General features: G+C 42.9%; 2 protein-coding genes across 7 annotated transcripts in view; one reads left to right on the top strand and one right to left on the bottom strand.

Moving 5' to 3' along the window:
* The window catches only part of METTL9 (methyltransferase 9, His-X-His N1(pi)-histidine), a 40,092-nt gene extending 23,359 nt beyond the window's left edge, over positions 1-16,733 (top strand). For 3 of the 5 annotated variants that reach the window (XM_080912700.1, XM_080912697.1, XM_080912699.1), the window contains one exon: positions 16,027-16,733. In XM_080912700.1, the coding sequence (XP_080768826.1) occupies positions 16,027-16,099 (73 nt within the window). In that variant the 3' untranslated portion in view covers positions 16,100-16,733. The remainder of the gene's footprint in view (positions 1-16,026) is intronic. The other 2 variants (XM_080912698.1, XM_080912701.1) reach the window with 2 other exon arrangements.
* On the bottom strand, positions 5,995-14,467 carry IGSF6 (immunoglobulin superfamily member 6). 2 transcript variants are annotated; one of them, XM_080911534.1, is made up of 6 exons: positions 14,387-14,467; positions 10,842-11,201; positions 8,774-8,877; positions 8,124-8,174; positions 7,732-7,809; positions 5,995-6,615 (listed from the first exon to the last, which is right to left on the bottom strand). In XM_080911534.1, exons 1-6 carry the CDS (start codon positions 14,451-14,453, stop codon positions 6,541-6,543), a joined length of 735 nt encoding a protein of 244 aa, XP_080767660.1. In that variant the 5' UTR covers positions 14,454-14,467; the 3' UTR covers positions 5,995-6,540. The 2 variants fall into 2 exon arrangements, with proteins under 2 accessions (XP_080767660.1, XP_080767661.1); XM_080911535.1 differs by having other exon boundaries at positions 5,995-6,597.
* Positions 16,734-20,534: the final 3,801 nt, after the last annotated feature.

The raw sequence follows: 20,534 nt of genomic DNA, 5'->3' as shown, positions 1-20,534 counted from the left end.
GTGGTAGGTCACCATGACAGGGCCTTCCTCTGTACTTAGGAAATTTTCTCTCTCTCTCTCTCTCTCTCTCTCTCTCTCTCTCTCTCTCTCTCTCTCTCTCTCTCTCTCTCTCTCTCTCTCTGTGTGTGTGTGTGTGTGTGAGAGAGAGAGAGTGCAGGCAGAGGTTGACATTAGTTGTCTGTCCCTGTTGCTCTTCATTTTTACTTTTTGAGACAGCATGTCTCTGAACCTGGAACTTACTGCTTTATGTTTGGAGCACCAGATAGTTAGTTGCCTGTTTCCTCCCACTGACATTACAGTTCCATGCTGTTACATCTCTTACGTGGGTGCTAGGGATCGGAAGTCTAGTCTCATGCTTGCATAGCAGTGTTACCCAGGAGTTATTTCCAGAGTCATCTTCTCTGATTTTGTTTTGTTTTGTTTTGTTTCTGTTCTTTGAGGGAGGGCCTCATGTAACCTGATCCTGCTATGTAACTCGGGATGGCTTCAATTCCTGATCTTCTGCTTCTGCCTCTCAAGAAGTGGGTTACAGGTGCTTATTGCCATGCTAGGCTTGAAGATGGAAATCTGTAGGCATGGGAGGGCAGGGAGAAAATGGATGGAATAAGCATCCTCTTCTCCTTGCAGTACATTCCTATTGTTGAATGGCTTTTCACACTGCTCTAAGTGTGAGTGCAATGTATCATATGTGTTTCATGTGTGTGTTACACAGTGAAAAGACTCAGTAAGTGTCCTCTGATCCAACCTTGCTACAGTGCCAGTCTCTGTGATAAAGACTGGACTTCATCTCTGCATTGTACTTACTAGTCATTGAATTGTAAGGTTCTGGCTTCCCATGTCTTGTTGGGCAACCACATGATAGAACTTTAATGCTACTTCCTGGCAGAACAGGAGGTGGAAAAGCAGGAAAAAGAAACATTAATCTAATCACAAATTTCACTTCCTTGTTCTAAGAAAAACTGAAAGGAAGTGAAGCTCTACAAAAGAGAGTCCTTCACTTAGGACTGAGAACAAGTTCCTTGATTGTGGGTGTCAGAGTTGCCTGTGGACTCTGAGGAGTCCGGCCTGTGGCACTGGACAAACTTGAGACAAAGTCCTGTTGCTAGGGATGACCTTTATTGACCTGTAACTTCTTCAGATTGTTTGAAGCACACTGTTACTATGTTACTGCTTCCTTTCTTCCAGGCTCTAGTTAGATGCTGATGATCTCCATGGGATTGGAGAGTGAGCTTCGTCTGCTTGGCCTAATTAATTATTTAACAAAAAGCAGTTATAGGTGAAGTGATTACTTTTGTTTGTTGTTTGTCTTTTGGGCAGGGAGTCAGTGCATTTAACTATAATTTTGTTGTTTAGGCTAACTTAGAAAAAGACTAGTGTGTATCTTTTTAATTGGTTTACTTGGTTCCCTCACCTATGATTTCTTAAGGGTTAGTTATCAGGTGAGACCTATTTAGAGAAAAGGATGTAATTAAGGAGAATTATGTTGTGTCATTGAACATTTAATCATGTGATTAATTTGTTAAAATCATAATTTTATGCAAAATCATTTGTGGTAAAAATTGGGCTGCTTGAAAAAGGGTATGTAATGAAAAATTTTAGGTCACCTTTAACATGCTTCAAATGTTTCTCTACCTGTATGAAGGTAGAAGCCATTAGGTATACTTTAGATGCCTTTCCCCTTAAATATATCTGGGAACACACCTTAGTCATTACCTGGATATCAGCAGTGGCATGATGAGCTGTCTTGGACTGACTCGGATTGCTACATGGAGTGGATTCAGGGAGTGAGCTGTCAAATAGGATTGTTACTGCTTTAGTTCACTGCTTGGTTGGCACACTTGAAAATTCCATTTTATTAAGAGTTCACAAATTGAGGAGTTAGTATTGGGTTTCATATCTGAGTGCTGAGCATCTCTGGAGATGATCACATGGAAAATGCTCTCTTTGGACTGGGGGCCACTCTGGTCTCCCATCTCTACTAAGTGCAGCACTAACCTGTATTTGTGACATCCTAAATTCAAGTGTCAGGAGTGTTAATATTCTTCTTCTTCTTCTTCTTCTTTTTTTGCAGTGCTGGGGATTAGACCCATAGTCTTACATGTGTTACACAGTACTCTTTTCTGAAGTATATCTTCAGCCCTTTACATTTCTTTAAATGTGTTTGTTTGTATGTGTGTTGGGAGGTGTGGTGGTCATAGGACAGCTTGTAGGACCTGGCTCTTTCACTGTGTGGGTCCCAGGAATTGAGGCCTTCAAGCTTGACAACAAGTACCTTTACCTTCTGAACCATATTGCTGGCTCCTAATTTTTAAAAATTGGTTCATGTACAATTTTTTATGTACAATGTATGAATATAGGTTTGTACAGAAGCCAAATATTCCCAAGGAGCGGAGTTATATGGGTGCTGAGAACAAAACTCCTTGTTAGAACAATAACTACTTTTAACATCTTTCCAGTCACACCACATGCCTCTTCATTTTTATTTGAGTTAGGGTCTTACTAGGTTAGCCTTAAACTTAGGATATCCTGCCTTAACCTGAGGAACTAAGATTACAAAGGTGACCACTGTAATTCATAGATAACATTAATATTATTGATAAAGTAATTACCTACAGTTGACCTCTATGTTATTCTGGTTTTATATCATTGTCCTGCTGATTTTGTAGAAAATAATTGGCAAAGTGATTTTCTGTTTTATTCCTTGAATAGCTGTTGATAGAATTATTATTTGAAACTATTTAGGCCTGCGCTTTTGAGGACTAGCCTGTTAGTGACTGTCTTATAAGGTGCTGGTCTGATTAAATTGGACTACTGCTGCTGCTATTGTTGTCTTAGTGTCCTGCTATGTAGTCGTGGTTGGTCTGGAACTTGATATGTAGCTTGGGTTGGCCTCCAATTTATGTTGGTCTTCCTACCTCTGCCTCCCAAATGCTAGTCTTAACCATTATGCCTGGGTAGACATTTAGTCTAAAACTCTCAGGCAGATAGAAAGGAGTTGGACTCATTCAGTTTTGTGGAAGCTGCTTAGTGTCAGAGGGCTAACCCCTGTTTGAATTTGAAATATTGATTAGCATGGCCTCTGATGAATGAGTTTCACCTGCCCAGAGGGGCTAATACCCACCTTGTTGTTTGTTATGAGGGTTAAATCACTCATTGAACAGTGGCCAACTGTAGGGGACTGGATCTTGGTATTTGATCCATGCTAGATTTATTCTAGTCTACCTTACTCTTTCACTGTGTTTTTATTTGTGACTTTATTGGTTATACTTGTTTACAGTTTGTCAGACAGAAGTATTCAAGCTTGTCTTTTCGTCTGCCTTAAACTGCCTTAAACAAAAGCAGTCAGAATCCAAGCTTCATTCTGTTCTTTAACTGCCTCAGAGTATACTCTCTGTTGGTGTGTGTGACTCAACAGCTATATTGCTATTGGTCACAGGTTTGAGATTCTTTACAAAGGTGAAAAAAGGAATGAATTCTTCTTGAAAAACCTATTGTCATGTCTAGGCAGACAGATCTAGGTAGAGGACATAGATAAAGACTTCTGAGTCCATTTGCCTCTTCTGTGTTAAGCCTCTCTACCGTTGTGCTGGATCTAGGAGGTAGGCCCTTTGGGAGGTGATAGGGTTCATGAGGTCTGCCTACTTTGCTACAGGTTTCAGAGCCTGCCCTCCACCATCAGCCGTTTGGAGGAGGTACCGTATTAGAATCCATCATGTGGCATTCTGATTCCACTTCAGCCTCCAGAACTGTGAAAGACATTCCTTCTGTTTCTACAATACTTTGTCATGGCAACGGCAGACTACTAATATGCATCTCATCATTTCCTCATCAATGGTGTGAGAGATTACAGGCATCTTAAATGATTCTAGTCTTAATGGGGGGTTACAGTTTAATCTTTAATAGAGAAAATTCTTTGGATGCCCAGAGAATAAGAAAGGATTTAGCCAGTAGTCTCTGGAAAAGGCCCAGTATGTGTGTGGGGGCTGTTTCTCTTCTCAGTTGAAATGTAAGACATTTTAAAATAGAATTATTGTTCAGTTGTGTTCACACAAAGGTCTTTGAAGGCCTACAATGTGCCAGGAAAAGCCAGGCACTGCAAATACAAAGATACATGAGCCCTTAAGCTTCTGGTTGTGATTCTTGTACAGATTGTAGCTATAACAGGCAATGTTGGGACAGCGGAATAAAAGATGGGGCAAAGTACTGCAGGGACAGAGAAGGAAAGATCATTAATTGGGACTTAGGGAAGGCTTTTGTGTGCATGTCACTGAGCTGTTGTGTTTGTTGTCTTGTTTTTACAGTCTGGGGTTGAACTCAGGGCCTTGCTCATTCTCTTGAGCTGTGTCTTTATAGTATGCTGCAAACTCATACAAGAATGTATGTAAAAGCATGAAGATGTGGACATGGTAGGGTTAGGATAGGGCAGGTTCATCGTAAGCCAAGGACAGAGTACAAGGCAGGCCTTGCAGAGTTGCCAAGTACTCAGGGAGCATTGGGTCCTCTTGCATGTGATATCAGAGATAAAAGGTCCAAATTTCACTTTAAAATCCATCTTTGAGATAGTTCTGCATTTACTTGGAAAACACATTAGAATTCAATCCAATCTCGGGAACAATACTAGAGCACAATCACTAGCAGAAATAAATGGTACATGGACCCAATACTCTGCTCTCCTAAATGCAGTTAGTACTTGCTCCTTTCTGCTATCTGGTTCAAAGTTTATTTTGCCTAAGCTGGTAGTTTCAAAATTAGGGATTTGCCTCCTGGAGTTTCTAGGAGGTTCATTTGGAGTATGGAGCACAAAGATGATGATGAGTTCATAGGCTCCATGAGGCCATGTGTTCAACAGGGAGGGGAGGGGAACTAGAGAGAGGATGGTGGCTAAGAGTGCTGTTCCTTCCCGTCATCTACTCTAGACAGATCACGGTGACCTGTCATTCCAGCTTCAGAGAATCTGAATCCTCATTTGATTTCCATGGCTTTCTGTGAGCACTTATATACAGACCCAGACAAAAGCACATTCATGAATTAACAATAAGATAAAATTTCAAACAACAAATTATCCGACCAAAACACTGCTGTGTATGCCACTGTTTTATTCCTTTTGTGCATGTAAATTGCAAACACACACACACACACACATCTCACATTATGTGTGTGCGTGTATGGAAATAAAACGAGGTTATCACTTCTTCCTCTCCAGTTTTTGGGACACATGCTATCAGGTTAGCAGTGATTTGAGCCACAAGTTTCAGGCTCTTCCAAAGAGACCTTGAAGTGTGTGAAGACTGTATCTGTGTTTTAAGAGCACATGCCATTTACATTTAGTACCTGTGTATAAGCAACTGCACTGATTATACACTGTGCTCGAGTTAGTGAGTAGTGTGTGCTTGTTGGTACTTATATTCAAAGAACAATCGCCCCTCTCCACCCTTCTTTTTTTCTGAGACTTTTTCTGTTTAACAACCCTGGCTGTTCTGAAACTGGATCTATAGACCAGGCTGGCCTTGAACTCAGAGATCCACTTGCCTCTGCCTCCTTAGTGTTAGTATTAAAGGCCTGTGCCATCATGCCTGGCTCAGGTCACCTTAGTGAGACAGTGACTACCTTGCTGGGTCAGGCCCTCCTTTCAAGCTCCCTAGTTCTGCAGTTCTTTGGCACACACTGACATCTAGAGTCAGTTGTCTGCTTTCCTGAGGCATTTTCTCATAGGCTTTGGGTTTTCTCTGTTCATTGTCTTTCTCTAGTCTCTTTTGGTATTGTTCTGTTCTTGGTGCAACCTAAGCTGTTTGTATGCCTCAGCTGGAGAATGTTCATTGCCTGCTGTTCCAAGATACTGTTTGCAATGAGTTTCTCTTATTTAAAAGTTGCTCTTGTCCTCTCTCCTTTTGCCCTTCTCACTTGATTCTAACTGTTCCATCATTTCTACAACTCAGGAACCCCCTCAAAATTGAGATCTGGGGTTTAACTTGAAGCCTTCTTCCAGTCAATGGCCATCACACATCTAGTGTTGGGTGGACTGACAAGACACACGGCATAACAGTATTAAAAACTGTAAGATGAAGGTTTTCTTTAAAATGAGGTTCCTCAGACTGTTCCTGGAAAATGAGAAAAATGGTCTTGCAGTTGAGTTTCCTTGAGGTTTTCATATTCTGTAGTTACCATTAGTGACAGCTACTTCCGCTCTGCTTTCTGCTGTGGCTGGCTGTTGTCCCCCTTGTCCTTTTCTTCTGGTGGTGGCAGTTGTTTTTGAGACAAGATAACGTGTCTCTGACCTCAGGTTTATCCTATCCTCAGGGATGACCTTGAACTTTGGATTCTCTTTATACTTTTTCACTATGGTGGGAATGCAGGCTTGAGTCACTTTGCTGAGTTTATATTGCTGGGGATCAAAGCAGGGACGTTGTGCCTACCAGGCAAGCACTTTGCCAGTTGAGCTACACCCCAGCTCTCTTTGATGTTGTTTTGATTGCTGTATGTCCATTCACACTGCCATAGATTCTGGAGTTGCACTGTCAGTGGTTCAAGTAAAAAGTACCTCTATGGTCTTCCAGGGCCGGGGAGTGCTTTTCTGTTTTCATAAGTGCCATCTTGCTCCTGTGACAGTAAAGGGAGCTGTGTAAGTTACCAGTGGTGTTATCGTACAGCCACATAGGAGCTACTTTGTAATGATGCAGACTTGGTCTTTTTCATGTGTTATATGTGTGTGCACCACGTGCATGCCTGAGCATATATGTGTTTCTGTTTGAATTTTCAGTTTTGTGTAAGCATCTGCACTCCTGCCCTTGGCTTCACTGTTGTGTGTCTTTTGACACAGAATGTCATATAGCCCCCCCTTTGAACTTGCTGGGTAGCTCAGAACCACATTGAGCTTTAGAGTTTTTGCTTTCATTCAGTAAGAACTGAGATTCCAGGTACATGTTACCATGCTCATCTTGATTTTGTTTCTGAAATAAGAAAAAATAAGCCCTAGCTTCAATGGGAAAAATTGTGACTAGGTAGTTTTTGTCTTTCTGCTTTTTTGTACCACAGGAGGCTGAATTTAGTATGTGGATGGTATTCTCTGTGGTTAAAAAGAGGTTAGATTTTATTTTTAAAAACTGAATCTGGGGATAAAACCCAGGGCCTTAATGAAGATTGGGCAGATGCTCTGCCACTGAGCTAAATCCCTGGCTTGTGAATAATTCTCCCTGCTATCCACCCCCTTTAAAAAGGACAAAGAAAATCACACTTTGTAATCATTATCCTGTTGTATTTACCTCTTTTCTAGTCACCAGTTCTTTGTGTACATTGTCATAGAAGGCTTAGCGTTCCTGCCATGCATTGCGGAACAGGTCTACTTAAAGTAGCCTGCCCTGGGGGTTCTGACTGTGGCTAAGAATCACTGTCGGGAACTTATCCAGTCCCAAAGCTTAGCAAGATGCTCCTTTTGTAATACTGGCAAATTAATTTTTCCTTACTGGTAACAAGTGACTTAAAAATACTATTTGATCTATGCAGATATGTAGCACTGACTTAGGGTCTACTGCTTGCAGGGTGCAGTATGAAATGGTTCTTAGTCTGAAAGCCCCTTGCCTGTATTGAAAATGCTGTTTCCATATCACTAACTGTTGAATGTTGTATCAAATGTTCTTTGTCATGCTCTGAGAAAGAGTCTACTGAAGGAGAACTTGATTATCGATAGCTTGTTTGCAGCACTTTTTTCAGGGATACATGCTGGTTTATACTTACTGGTTGAGGCCTTGTTTCCACATATCTCTTATGGTATAATTCTTGAGCAATTTCCTGAAAGATACGCCGAGCACTCTTCTGTAAAATCAAAGTGAAACATTTGTCTTTCAGGAGCCTGAGTTGTCTTCATTGCAGGGGGTTTAGCAGTGGGACTTCTCTACAGCCACACAGTTAGCTCCTTAGCTCTGAGTACATTTAGTAGAATTTATGGCTGAGAACTGTCAGGTTAGGACGGCAGCTTCCTGTCCAGATGATGGCTGAGGATCCCTAACCAGGAATAGGAGCCTCCAGAGTGGAAGTTCTTAACTGTTGTTTTCTGGGTTTTTTAACACAGTTTACCATTGAGCTGGATCCCGCCCGTCACAGTATAAAAACACAAGTACTCTCAGTACCTTTTTTGAGTCTTCCTTGGTTTCTCTGCTTCTCGGACTGTTAGATTTTGACTGCCAAGAACAAGAAAATCTGTGAGCATTTTGTGGTTTGATGCTGAAAGAGGACTGAACTGTCGCAGTGTTTGAGTGACACACCTTAGGTAACTTTCATAACATTTTAGGTGCTTCTAGTTAACAAATGAATTTGACAACTTAAATGGATGTATGTTATAGCATATGAACAAATTTCAATAAATATTTATACCCAGCCTTTTAACATATGCAGACCAAAGATACTCTTGGTACATTTAGTTTTAAATATTTTAAGGCAACTTCTAGTTAATTTCTCATTAACTTTTTCTGCTCTTAAAGATTGCCCTTCAGGTTTTCCCAGATAATAGAAGCCCATCTCCTCCCAAGTCCTCACCCTTGCAGTAAAAATTGACACAGGTTCTTAATCCTCTAGTTCTGGAGTTTAAAGAAGGAATACTATAAATGTTGTCTCTGACTAATAGTTTCATCGATGAAGGAACAAGGTGTCTGTAGCTTTTCTCTGAGGTGGAGGTCCCTGAAGTTGTGAGCCAGGTGTTTGCTGGGCCAGCTATTTCTGAGGTGGACAGATGAAAATAACCTCTTTATGCCAACATTGGAGGTGAGGGTATTTGACTTACTTTGAAGATGGCTATGAAGATCACACACACACCGGTGACGAAGAGTGAGAGCAGTGCTGAGAGCACTATCAGGAGATTGTACACTTCCCTGCTGACAAGTCTTTCTTCATGATGGAAACAAAAAGGGACAGTCCCTGTTGAAACATGTTTCTGCAGATGCCTGTGAAGCATCACTTAAACAACAATCACAGGTGGAGCCTGAACTTGGTGTGCTCGCCCCTCCCAGCAATATCTCCCTGGGGTCCTGTGAGTAAAAGGTGCTCAAGAATATGACAGAATCATTGGTCTTTAAATGTGTTAGACCAGAAATGCTTCTTCATAAAATAAAAATGTTAAGAAGATTAAGTTGAAGAGCAAGGTATAGCGGCCCGCTCTAATGTCAGCACTGGCATGGCAGAAGCAGGTGGGCTCTGAGTTTGAGGCAGGCTGCTTTACATGGTAGGTTCCAGTGTAGCCAGGACTGCATAGTGAGACGGTCTCAAACACAAATTGAGTTGGACGTCTATTGTAATGCTAAGAATCACCTATTGTGTTTTGAATTTTTTCCTTCCTTTCTCATAGTACCATACTGCTGATTGAACCTCACACATGCTTCCACCTTCTACCACTGAGCTACATCAGCCCAGGAGTTGCTTTTTATAAACATTACTTAAATACACGGACATTGAAATTTCCTTTTGTTAGAAGTGATGAACAAGAATCACCAACTCTTTTGGTACAGTGCAGCTATTTTCTTGTGTATTTGTTGGTGCAACTGTTAAAAGCTAACTTGTGCTGTCTGGTAAAAACTCGAAGAGCCCATCCATTGAGGATTATAGAGCCAGCTCCTTGCTTTAAAGGCAGTTGCACTGTGTGACATGTGCTTTTCTTTGTGAAACCCTCCAAGGAGAAATACTGAACCTGTTTTCATATTCTGAATTCTCTCTTTGGGCAGGAAGTAACCTGTGTTCAAAGAGAGGATTAAGTAACATGTGTGCCTTTTAGTACTGATTATGTGAATCATAAAAATACGGTTAGATAGAAAATTATTTTCCATCAACCAATAGTTCTAGCTAAATATCCCATAGTTCCTGTCCCATGGGTTCAGTTTATACAATGCACTTAAAAAATTGTAAAACACTGCAAAATTTTGCTCAGATCTTTAAACCTATATCTCACAAGCATAAATTATGATATAAATCTGGTATTATAATACGTTAACCCCGGCATTGTCTTGATACAAGCTGCTGGTTTTTAGATCCTTCCTAATCGACTCTATCTGGTATCCACAGACACAGAGGCAGTAGTGGGCCTTCTCAGTTTTTTCTCCATCCCCAGCCTTGCTCCTGAGAGCTGAGCCAGCACTCTTCTTTCCTGTGCTGCAGTGTCTAGGCATAACACGGGGAGACCTGTGCGTGCAGCATGTAGCTGGCTATAACACGGGGAGACTGGTGCCGTAGTGTCAGTGCAACACAGGGAGGTGTGTGTGGTATCTAGGTGTAGGGAGACACGTGTGTGCTGTTTTAAAGTGTAAACACAAGAGAACTGTTTATGCAGTATGTGGGTGTAACACAGGGAAACTTATGTGTCTTACTGCTTTCTTAGAAACTGGCTTAGCATTGAACCAGCTAGAAAGATCACTATAAGAGAAGCAGAAATGACCAGTGAAATTTGACTCTGAAAAGATAAACACAAATTTGGAGAGAAAGCATTAGTAGATACTTGGCCATTATCATTCTGCCTGGATATGAGAAGAAAAACTGTTGGCTCTGGCTTCCTGAAAAGATTCCTGACAATCCCTCACTCAAACCCGCCTAAATGCCAGCAGTCATGTCATGAAGCCAACCCTGAGTAGTCTGAGAAAGACATTTCAAAGAGACACATGCCTATGGTGTCAGCTCCTTGGGATACTGAGGCAAGAGGAGCACTTGGGCCAAGAGTTCAAAGCCAGCCTAGAACAGTATAGCAAGAATTGATTTAAAGGTAAAAAATAGTGAATAACAACAAAATTAGAGAAAAGGCTTCACACAATTATGAAACTAACAACTACATACATCTTAACAGATATGATGTAACCCTGTGGACTGACCTCTCACCACCAGTGTAGTCCCGTTTCCAGTCTGTTTGGCTCTTGGTGTCTTTTCGTTGGGAAATGCTATTCCACAGATGTAAATTGCACTGTCATTTGGCGACAGTCTGTTAACAGTGAGGGAGACTCGGTTCTGGTCCAGGGTTTCTTTCACCGTGAACTTGCCTTCCTCACTTCTGCATCCGTCCAGACACAGGGCTTCGGGCTGCTGAGTGCCACAGCGAAACCACAAGCTTTTTGGTTGCACTGGAGCGCATTCAGTTGTAGAAAAGGTACACTCCATGGTGACAGCCTGAGACGTGTGTTCCACTTCTAGGTAACCGGGCTGTAGCACAGACACAGTGCAGGCACCAAGCACACCTGTGAGGAAGCACATGGGCGCTGAGGGGCTGTATACACAGCAGGTGTCCTTGCCTGTGTTAACTCATTGTTGCATTACCTCCTCATGCTCAGAGGTACTCCTGTGATCAGTGTGGCTACTGGAAGGTAGTGTGCCTGAAGCCAGAAGTGCACATAGTGCTGACAAGCGTTCCCTTGATCCCAGGCCACTCTTTAAATCTTGAAGTCTGTCTCCTCCTCTGCGCCCCTTGCTGTGGTATGTGACTGAGCACATGAGCCCTGACAGGTTTTTTGCCTGTTGGGGGCTGGGCTGCCTAGAGATGAATCTGGTATCCATTTGGGAATTAGGGTAACAGGAGGATGTACCTGTGAAAAAATGCAGCTCTGGCTTAGCCCATGGCCGCCCCAACTACCGTAGAGCTGAGGCCAGAGTGTCCCCTGTGCATTGGTTGTACTTATTATATAGTAACAAGGAGATCACAGACTGGAGTTAGAACCACCTCTGTGACTGGGGTTCCTATCATGGTGAGTGGGGATGTTACTCCCCTGTGCAGTTAATGCAGAGTTTAAATGTGTGAGGCCCAAGCCACAGTTTCTAATAGAAAGCAGCTGCTATTGCTGCCTCTGCCTTTCTAAAACTCGCCATTCTGTGGAGGTGCTTGGAGCTTGAGTTTGCATGTTGACCTTCTAGCCCAAGACAGGATGAAAAACCACTCAGGCTTCCTAATGGGAAATCTCCTTAGGCCCTTTTTGGGGCAAGGGACACCACAGGAATAGTGGTATTGGTTGAAGCAGATGTGAGTTTTTAGTTCAACTTCTGCCTAGTTGTATAGGTCAAATGGTCTCAAAAGTAATGGGCCAAATGGTCTTACTTATCCTGAGAATGGGAGAAAATCCATATTCTCTGATGCTTGTATTCATTTAGCAGTGGTTCTCAACCTTCCTAATGAGGCCCTTTGATACAGTTCCTCACGTTGTGCTGATCCCAACCATGAAAATATTTCATTGTAATCTTACTACTGTTAGGAACTGTAATGTAAATATCTGATGCAGGGCATCTGATACTCGATTCCTGTAACCCACAAGTTGAGAACTGCTGATTTAGGGGCCATGGTTCTTTTTCACTTAACATGTTGTCTTGTAGGTTCCCAGCCAGAGCAACAGAGGTAGTAAAGTTAGTCACAGTATTGAGAGTCTGTTCTCACATTTCTCCTTGAGCATTGTGTGCCTTGAGGTAAGCTGAGGCACTGAGCTGACTGGCTGTGAGGAGTTAGGAGTTGTGTGCCAGGAGGTCCAGCCGTGGGGAGTGAACTCACAATAGCCTGTGGACTGTAGCCCTGTTCTGCCCAGGCACAGTTCACTAGAAGTCCAGGGACTGCTCTGCAGACTTGAAGTGGATTGGTCCTGTTGTCCCTACATGCAGACAGAGCCCCAGTCTAAGAGAAAATCAACCTTTAACACAATAAGAAATACTTGCAACTTGGGAATTTCCTCTCACGGTCTCTGTTGGGGAAACTGAACAGGCCAGGGGAGGGGACAGCGTTGTCCCTTCCCCCTCCAGTTGAGCAACATTAGTCAAAAAGAGAAGTCTGGATAGTGTCTCACTAAAGCTCTCTCCTGTGAACTTTTTCTTTTAGAAATTCCTAGGTCCTATAGTTTTTTGTCTTAAATCAATTTCTACTGAAAATGTTGAAAGTTGAGCTCAATGGAGGAAATAAAATCATCCTATTCCTTTTAAAAACTGTTAGGAAATAAGTAGAGAACTTACTTTGGATACCTTGAGCTTATTTTGTATGTGCGCATGTCAGCCTGTTCAAGTGTGTGCACTTAAGTCTGGGCATGCCGGCATGGATGTACAGATGTGTGTGGAGGCCAGAGAACAACCTCACTTGTGTTCTTTGGAATTTACTTTTGTCTGCCCAGCTCTGTCTCCCCACCACTGAGATTACACTGAGATTACCAGGCCTGACTTTATTCATTGTTCTAGTAATCACACGTAGGTCCCTCTGCTTGCATAGCAAGCACTTAACTGAGTTTATCTTCCAACATCTACTATTATTACTGTTAGCATCAGAAGCTAACAATTACTGTTAGTAGTATTAGTATTAGTATAAGTATTATTTGTTCTTTTGAGACAGGGTTTCTCTGTGTAGCCCTGGCTGTCCTGGAACTTGTTCTGCAGACCAGGCTAGCTTCAAACTTACAATCCTCCTGCCTCTGCCTCCCAAGTGCTGGTTTGCAGCACCACTGCCCTGCCCAGTGTTTACTATTATAGAAAATGCCAAACATATGCAAAAAACCCAGCATAGTAGTCCCACCCGGGTCTGGCTTTTCTTTAGGTTTGTTTCTGGTCTCTACACTGTCTCATCTGTTCACTCTGTTGTTACTGTATCTGCAAATATTTCATAACAGCTGGAAAAATAAAGCTTTTCTCTAAGGCCAACAAAGCACTGTTCGAAAATGGTGTATGCTCATGCGGACAGTAGAACAGTTTAAGACATCACCATGGGACCTTAGCCAGAAGAGCCACTGTTAACATTTAGGTATAATTCATTCACTCCTCCTCCCCTTGCCCTTCTCCCCTTCCTGTGCATTTCTCCTTTCCTTTTCTTGTGTGTGCTGGAGACTGAACCCAGAACCTTGCATATGCTAGTCAAGTGGCCCACCACTAGGCCACTTTACCATGTGTTTCTCTACAGATGAGGAAAAAAAATAATTTCAATAATGTTTGCTCCATTTCTTGCCCTGCAGTCCAGATTTTTGTGGGCAAATCTTAGATTATTTAAACTATGATAAAAGAAGTAACTTTTATAGAGCTGGAACAGGTACAGAAAGAATTTAAAGATTAATTATATTATCAGGTGGCTTTTCTCTAGGACAATTTACAGCTTTAAAACCAAGTTCTTTTCAGCCTTTAGAAACCTCATCCTATGAACGTATTAAGCTAACATTGTGCAGTGCACAGTAGTCCGGAGCTCGCCTGTGTGGGAATTGACTGAGTGGTGAGCACACGTGGTCCTGAGCGGACTCCGGTGAGATGGGCTGAGAGGAAACCTTCAGCCATGCTTTAGTGCCCAGTTCTGTGGGGAGAAGAGGCCATCGCCTTACTGTAGTGCTGCCCCCTCCGTAAGAGCTGAAAGCATAGCTGAGGTGGGAAGCAGCGTTTGCTTAATGAAATAGAGAAAAGGAAAGGTCAACCTCCTTACCGACATGAACAAGGATCAGGCTGATTTCTAGCCGGAGGCCCCTCCTGCTCGTGCTCACAGGGCCCATCTCTGGTGCATGTGCCTTCTTTTCCACTTTTCTCTTTTCAGAAAGGAAGAAGTAAAGAGAGGAACTCATATTAAGGAAGCACAAGCAGGAACTTTTAGAAATTGTGTAAGCATGGTTTGTAATAAGTTTCACCATTTAAAGTTGAGATTTCAGTCTAAGCACCCGTGTACATTAGAAATTGTCACGGACATTTGATATTCTTTGTGGAGGTTGCAGGAAGTCATGTGCTTTTCAAGCAGTGCCTGACATTTTAGAGTGCTCTTACTGATGTGCTCTGCTGTTTAGTGCCTCTCAGGGCCAGAAACTGCTAGACACGAGCAGCAGCAAGAGGCCATGTTTCCTGTGGGCCTGGGAGAAAAACCAGAGTGACCAGTGCATCCGGTATGGTGAAGAAGCACAGAGCTCTGCTAAGCCTGTGCGCCTGGCTTGAATTCAAACATTCTTAGTGTTGACAAGTGAAGTGGGTATGTCCCTTGGTGCTTGTTTTGGATCTGAGGCACACACAGCACACCCTCTTCTCCAGCCTCTACCAGTAGGTGGTTCTTTGTAAGTAGCAGGAACTCAGGCTGATAAAGCAAAAGAGACTTGTTAACAGGACTTGAGGTGGCTCCTAGAGCTTTAGAAGTCCTGGAGAACCACGGGAGCTCCAAGTCAGGAGGAGCTTGAGTCACACTGAGAAACCAGTCTGAAGCAGTGGGTGCTGCAGATTCTGCCGTTAGCACCCATTCATCAGTCCACCCCCCCAGCCACTTGATCCGAGTTCCTGCTCTTGGCAAAAGGCCTCATTTTATTCTGGGTCACCAGCTTGTTCCAATCTTGGCAACAGGCCAAGGTGTGGCACCAGTCCCCTGCTGACAGGGAGCTAATGCAGTGCTGGCCACTGAAAAGTATGCAGCCATTACATTTTCTGTGTGCTCTATTACCTGCGGGTGGTGTGTCACTTAGCATCAGAAGCTTCACTATGAATTTAGTGGCATGTCACCACAGCCTCTAAGAGCACTCCATATCCAAGTGTACTTTTGATTTTGTCTGCTTGTAGTCAGGGTGTGGCTTGTAGGGAAGGAAACCTTGGCTGCTTCCCACATCCCAGGCTCCTAATATGCATAGGCTTGGAAGTGATTGGCAGATGACTTAGGGAATGGATCAGGTTCTCTTGAAAAGACGTGTGTTTCTGTGATTTGAAATTCCTCATGAGTTTACTTTTAATTTTCAGCCAGGGAACTTTAGACAGGAAGTTGAGTAAGTATTCTATGTACATGACTCTTGTATGTCCAAACTTCATTTCAAATACTAGTGGTTACTCTGTGACCCTCATATTCAATATTCACTGACTAGTTTTCTGAACCACAAAGGCAGCTCAATCAGTGTAGGCTCTGGATACGGCTGCCTGAGAGCATCACTTTGGGTAATTTCTATCACTCCTTCCAGGTTCCGTCCTTGCCTTGAAGAGAGTGGCTCGTTCAGAGCTGGTGCATCCAGGGTATCAAGTACCTGGCTCACCAGCTCTCCCTGCACTTCCCTCTTTAGTGAGTCAATGTTCAAAAATTTAACTTAATGTTTTCATTTGTTCTAGTAGGTGGCAAGTGGGAAAAACCATCAGAAATTCTGGAAATCAAGGGACAGAACTGGGAAGAGCAAGTGAATAGCCTGCCTGAGGTGTTCAGGAAAGCTGGCTTTGTCATCGAAGCTTTCACTAGACTGCCATACCTGTGTGAAGGCGACATGTACAATGACTACTATGTTCTGGACGACGCTGTCTTTGTTCTCAGACCAGTATAAACATGTGGAGGCCCAAGTCTTCAGAGTCACCCCTGGAATCTGCCCTCCAGAAGAGGAGATGCATCCTGTGATGTGAGGGGGACCTCTGGGGACTGTCATTCTCAGTATCATGTAGGAATTTAAAAAGCCAAAATACTAATTCTTTCTTTGTAGTGTGTAAGGGAGTGTTTTTAAAAACAAAACCCAGCTCTTTGTGTATTTTTAATCAACTCTTTCCTCAGAATCACACTCCAATGCAGGTTGCTCTCCAGTTATGATGGAAGATATTTTTTATACTTAATTGCTGTAGGGACTCATTCCCAGACAAAGCAATAGTCATGATGTCATGGAACCGATAAATGGATTGTTTTTAATAAATGAAGACTGGCAATAAAGCTGTCCATTCAATTCCAAATATTGGTTATAAAGTAGGACCATTGATAACTTTCATGTTTAGAAACTCCTTCTCTTACTATTCAAAAAAATGTTTTTAATCATGCTAATAAACGTTTTTGGAGATGACTCTGGCATTGTGTTTGAGTTTCTCTCAGACTCTGCAGCTTTGGTTTCAGGAATGCTCAGCAGGAGCATGATGTGAGACACTCAGGCTGAGCCCGGAAGGCAGGTTTCAGCTTGTGTGTAGAGGAGAAGCCCAGGGAGCTCTGACATCCCTAGAATGACCAGCCTTACTCAGATAGTGCTCTAGGAAGCACCTGTCAGTGTTGTAAAACACCTGATTCTGGCCACAAAGCAGCTTTGTTTTCCTAGACTTCCTTAGTTCCTCAGAATTGAAGCATTCCATTGCTTTGACTGATGGGTCTTCAGCCTAAATAGACATTCAGCTTCTTTCTCTTCCTCGAATGTCATCTTCCCAGAACTTGGCTTATCCCCAGGTCCTTAACTGAAGACCATATCAGACACCTGCTAGAATCCAAGAGTGCTTCCAATAAAGCCAGAGCAGAAGCACAGTGATAGAGGAGACCTCATTAGCAAGATTAATAATCATTGTGGACACTAGTCCAGAACCTGAAGATCCAGAAGTCACAGCGGTGACAGTGTGAGGTAGTCACATTTGTTATCCAGATGTTCATTACCTGTGACTTTACACATAGACAACTACAACCCAGGGCATAAGGGCCACAGTGCTCATTAGGAATAGTCTCTACAGCCTCTGCTCTGTTACTGTGTAGTCAGATGAAGGGGTCACACGGTTGGAGTGGTGTGGTTTTGTTTTGTTTTGTTTTTTAACCAGGACTCGGTAAATGAAGTACAGACAGCGAGATAGTGAGCAGAGGAATGCAGCCCTAACATACTTGTTTTGCAGTGGAAACTTGGTTCTTTACCATCAGAAGGGGCTGCTGTTTTATCCCATCAAAACCAGGGAAGGTTAAGAGCCAGGTGGCTTCAAAGCAGCTCCTGTCTTTGAAGTTGGGGGTCTATTGGAAAAAGACCACAGAGGGCACGTGTTTATGCGTTTTAAAGACAAATTCTCAAGAAAATCCGAGGTTCTTTGAAAACCAGTTTATTAAAAATGCCATTGTGTGGCTTGGAAATCAGATGCAGATGTATTCCTATGTCCTATCTGATCTGGGACGTCTTAGTGTCTTGTCACTTTTGGCCACTAGATGGCGATGTTTACCGAGTGGCAGTGGTTCACCTCCCGTGGAATCCTACTTTTCTCCCCAGGTATAATAGTGCTGCTCTGTGTGCACCATTCCTGGCATATGTTCTTAAAACCCACTGAAGGATGCGTTCGAGAAACCAAGAAGCGCTCCACCTGTGCTCAAGCAGGCTTGCCAGCTGACCCTAAAGAGCGCAGAAAGGGAACACGACTTGCACCTGGGATTCCTAGCGTCCCACACCTGCATTCAAAATCCCTGGAGTGTTGAGAACTGGGGCAGGAGAACACAATGCCCCTAGTCATCTCCCCCTTGGCTGAGATCATTAAGACCGCTTCTGTATTTCCCACCTTTCCATTAGAATTGTCAGCAAGCAGCAAGTTTTCTGTTTGTTGTTTGTTTTGTGTAGCCCAGCTTGCAGTAAGCTGGGCTGGGAAAGAAGTAAACCGTAGGTGTTTCCAGCTTCCCCCTGAAGCTCTCTCCATGAGCACTGCACAGAAGTCAGCCCCTGGCCCCTACAGCACAAAGCTGGGCTGCTCACAAACTTAGGGCTCCTATGTCAAAGATACATCAGAGTTGGCTGGAGGCTGAGTTGTTAAGCAAGCAGGAGAGCTGGAATTTAGATCCCTAGGAGGTCTTGGAGAGCTTGGAATCCCAGCATGTAGGAGTCAAACGTCACTGGAACAAGGTGAATACCCAGCTTAGCTAAAACCACAAGCTGCAAGTTCTGTAAAAGACCCTGCCTCAGTATACAGTGGAGTGCAACTGAAGAAGCTACCAGAAGCCAGGCTTGGACCACAGCACACATATCCACACATGTACCCTCACATGAATGTGCATGAGTGCCCCCCCCCACAACAACATAATGGAAGAAGTTCACATTTTCGTTCACCTGAAGAAGTATTTGTGATGTAAATGGGAATGTAATACACCCTATAATTAAACAGTACTGCAACATGAGATTCTAAGGTCCTGCACCTAGTGGATAACGAGACACTGGCTGAAAAAGGCTGCGAGCAGTGGTTAAAGATCCAGACTGCAGGCGTACACATCCGCACTTGGCTTCATCTGTTCGGTGTGTGGTGCTGTCTACCTTCTAGACAGGAAGTCTAAAATTCAAGTAGTGTCTTAATTTTGAACTATTTTTAAAGTAAGCTGACTTGGGACTAATTCTGGGTTTCTAAAAAATTAGAGTTATATTTTGTATTTTATAAAATTATAAGAAGAGAAGGAATATGGTGGATGTGTAGTCAGGTATAGGGGAAGAGGGTGCCTCCTCGGGCTTATGCTGCGGGACCAGCCACACGGATGGTATAGTATAGAATAGTTTATTCAGGGTATGGGGAGGGAAGTTGAGAAGGCAGTACAGACAGAGAAAGGCAGAGAGGGGGAAAGAGAGGGAGAGAGAGAGAGAAAGAGAGAGAGAGAGAGGAGAGAGACTTATATCACTTAGCATCTGAAGTTGCAGCCATATGTAAAGCATGTTCCAGCATTTCCTTTTTAGGACTGAATGCTATTCCATTGTATGGGCGTACCACATTTTGCTTATCCATTTCTCCACTGATAGACACTCAGAGTGCTTCCTCATGTTAGCTGTTGTGAACTATGTTGCTGTGAATATGAATGTATAAGTATTTCTTCAACACTGCTTTCATTTTTAGGGATCAGACACTCAAAGTGGAACGACTGGGTCATTTTGTAATTCATTCTAGTTCTACTTTTTTTTAAAGGAACTACAATGATGAAAACATTTAATATTCCCACCAACAATATACAAGAGTCCCTGTTTTTCTTACATATTTTAGATAGTAGCTGCTGAACGTGTATGAGGTGATACTATTTTGATTCTCATTCCCTAATGACTCGTTCCCTTCATACTTTCATAGTTCAGTTTGGGGCATTTGGCTTCATTTTCTGGTAAAGTGCACTTTGTAAATACCTACTGGTACCCCCAAACAACAGATCCCTTTTTCTCTATGAAATCAAGACTTCCCTGGAAAATTGGGAGAGTATTATTACATAACTAGAATTTAAGACTCCCTCTGGGCTTGAAAGTCACTATGCCCTATTCAAGATGAATTAATGCTTCCATTATAAAGTCATTTTTAAATTCCTTTCAGTGCCTGTAGAATGGTGGTGTAACATTGGCTGTCTGCACGTCAGTTCTAGAACATAAATAACAGATGTCCAAACACTGTTATTAGATACTCTGTTTAGGATCCGACATAGCACTGATGTATTTTTTGAGATGCAGTCTTGCTGTGTTTCCAGGCTGGTCTCAAACTCAAAGAGTTTGGAGTGATCCTTCTATTCCAGCTTCTTGAGTGGAGGGGACTACAGCTTTGGGCCACGGCCTTTGCTGGAGTATTATGTTTAAGCCTGGGGTGACTTGAGTGGCCGGGACTATGCAACCATCCTCTTAAACTCTGGTTTCTCAGCACTTGGGTTTGACATTCTGATGGCTGTTACTGGCCACAAAGCCCCGCTGGGCTTTTGCATCCCAGATATCACACTAACTAGAGAAAATAAAAACAGGCAAACAAGTGAGAAAGAGCCTCACTTGTCTGGCCTGTAGCGGAGTGCAGGACTGTTGACTGTTTTGGTAGGTCCTAGCAGGGCTCCCCGTGCCTGTGTATGCACAGGTTCATGTGTTTCTTCGTGTGGTGATGCTTTTATTTCCCTAGGAGAAATCATGTAGAGCTCA

The sequence above is a fragment of the Micromys minutus genome (genome assembly GCF_963924665.1).
Source record: "Micromys minutus genome assembly, chromosome: 2".
Taxonomy (NCBI): Eukaryota; Metazoa; Chordata; class Mammalia; order Rodentia; family Muridae; genus Micromys; species Micromys minutus.
The sequence above is the reverse complement of the archived record's forward strand: the minus strand, read 5'-3'. Positions and strand labels throughout refer to the sequence as shown.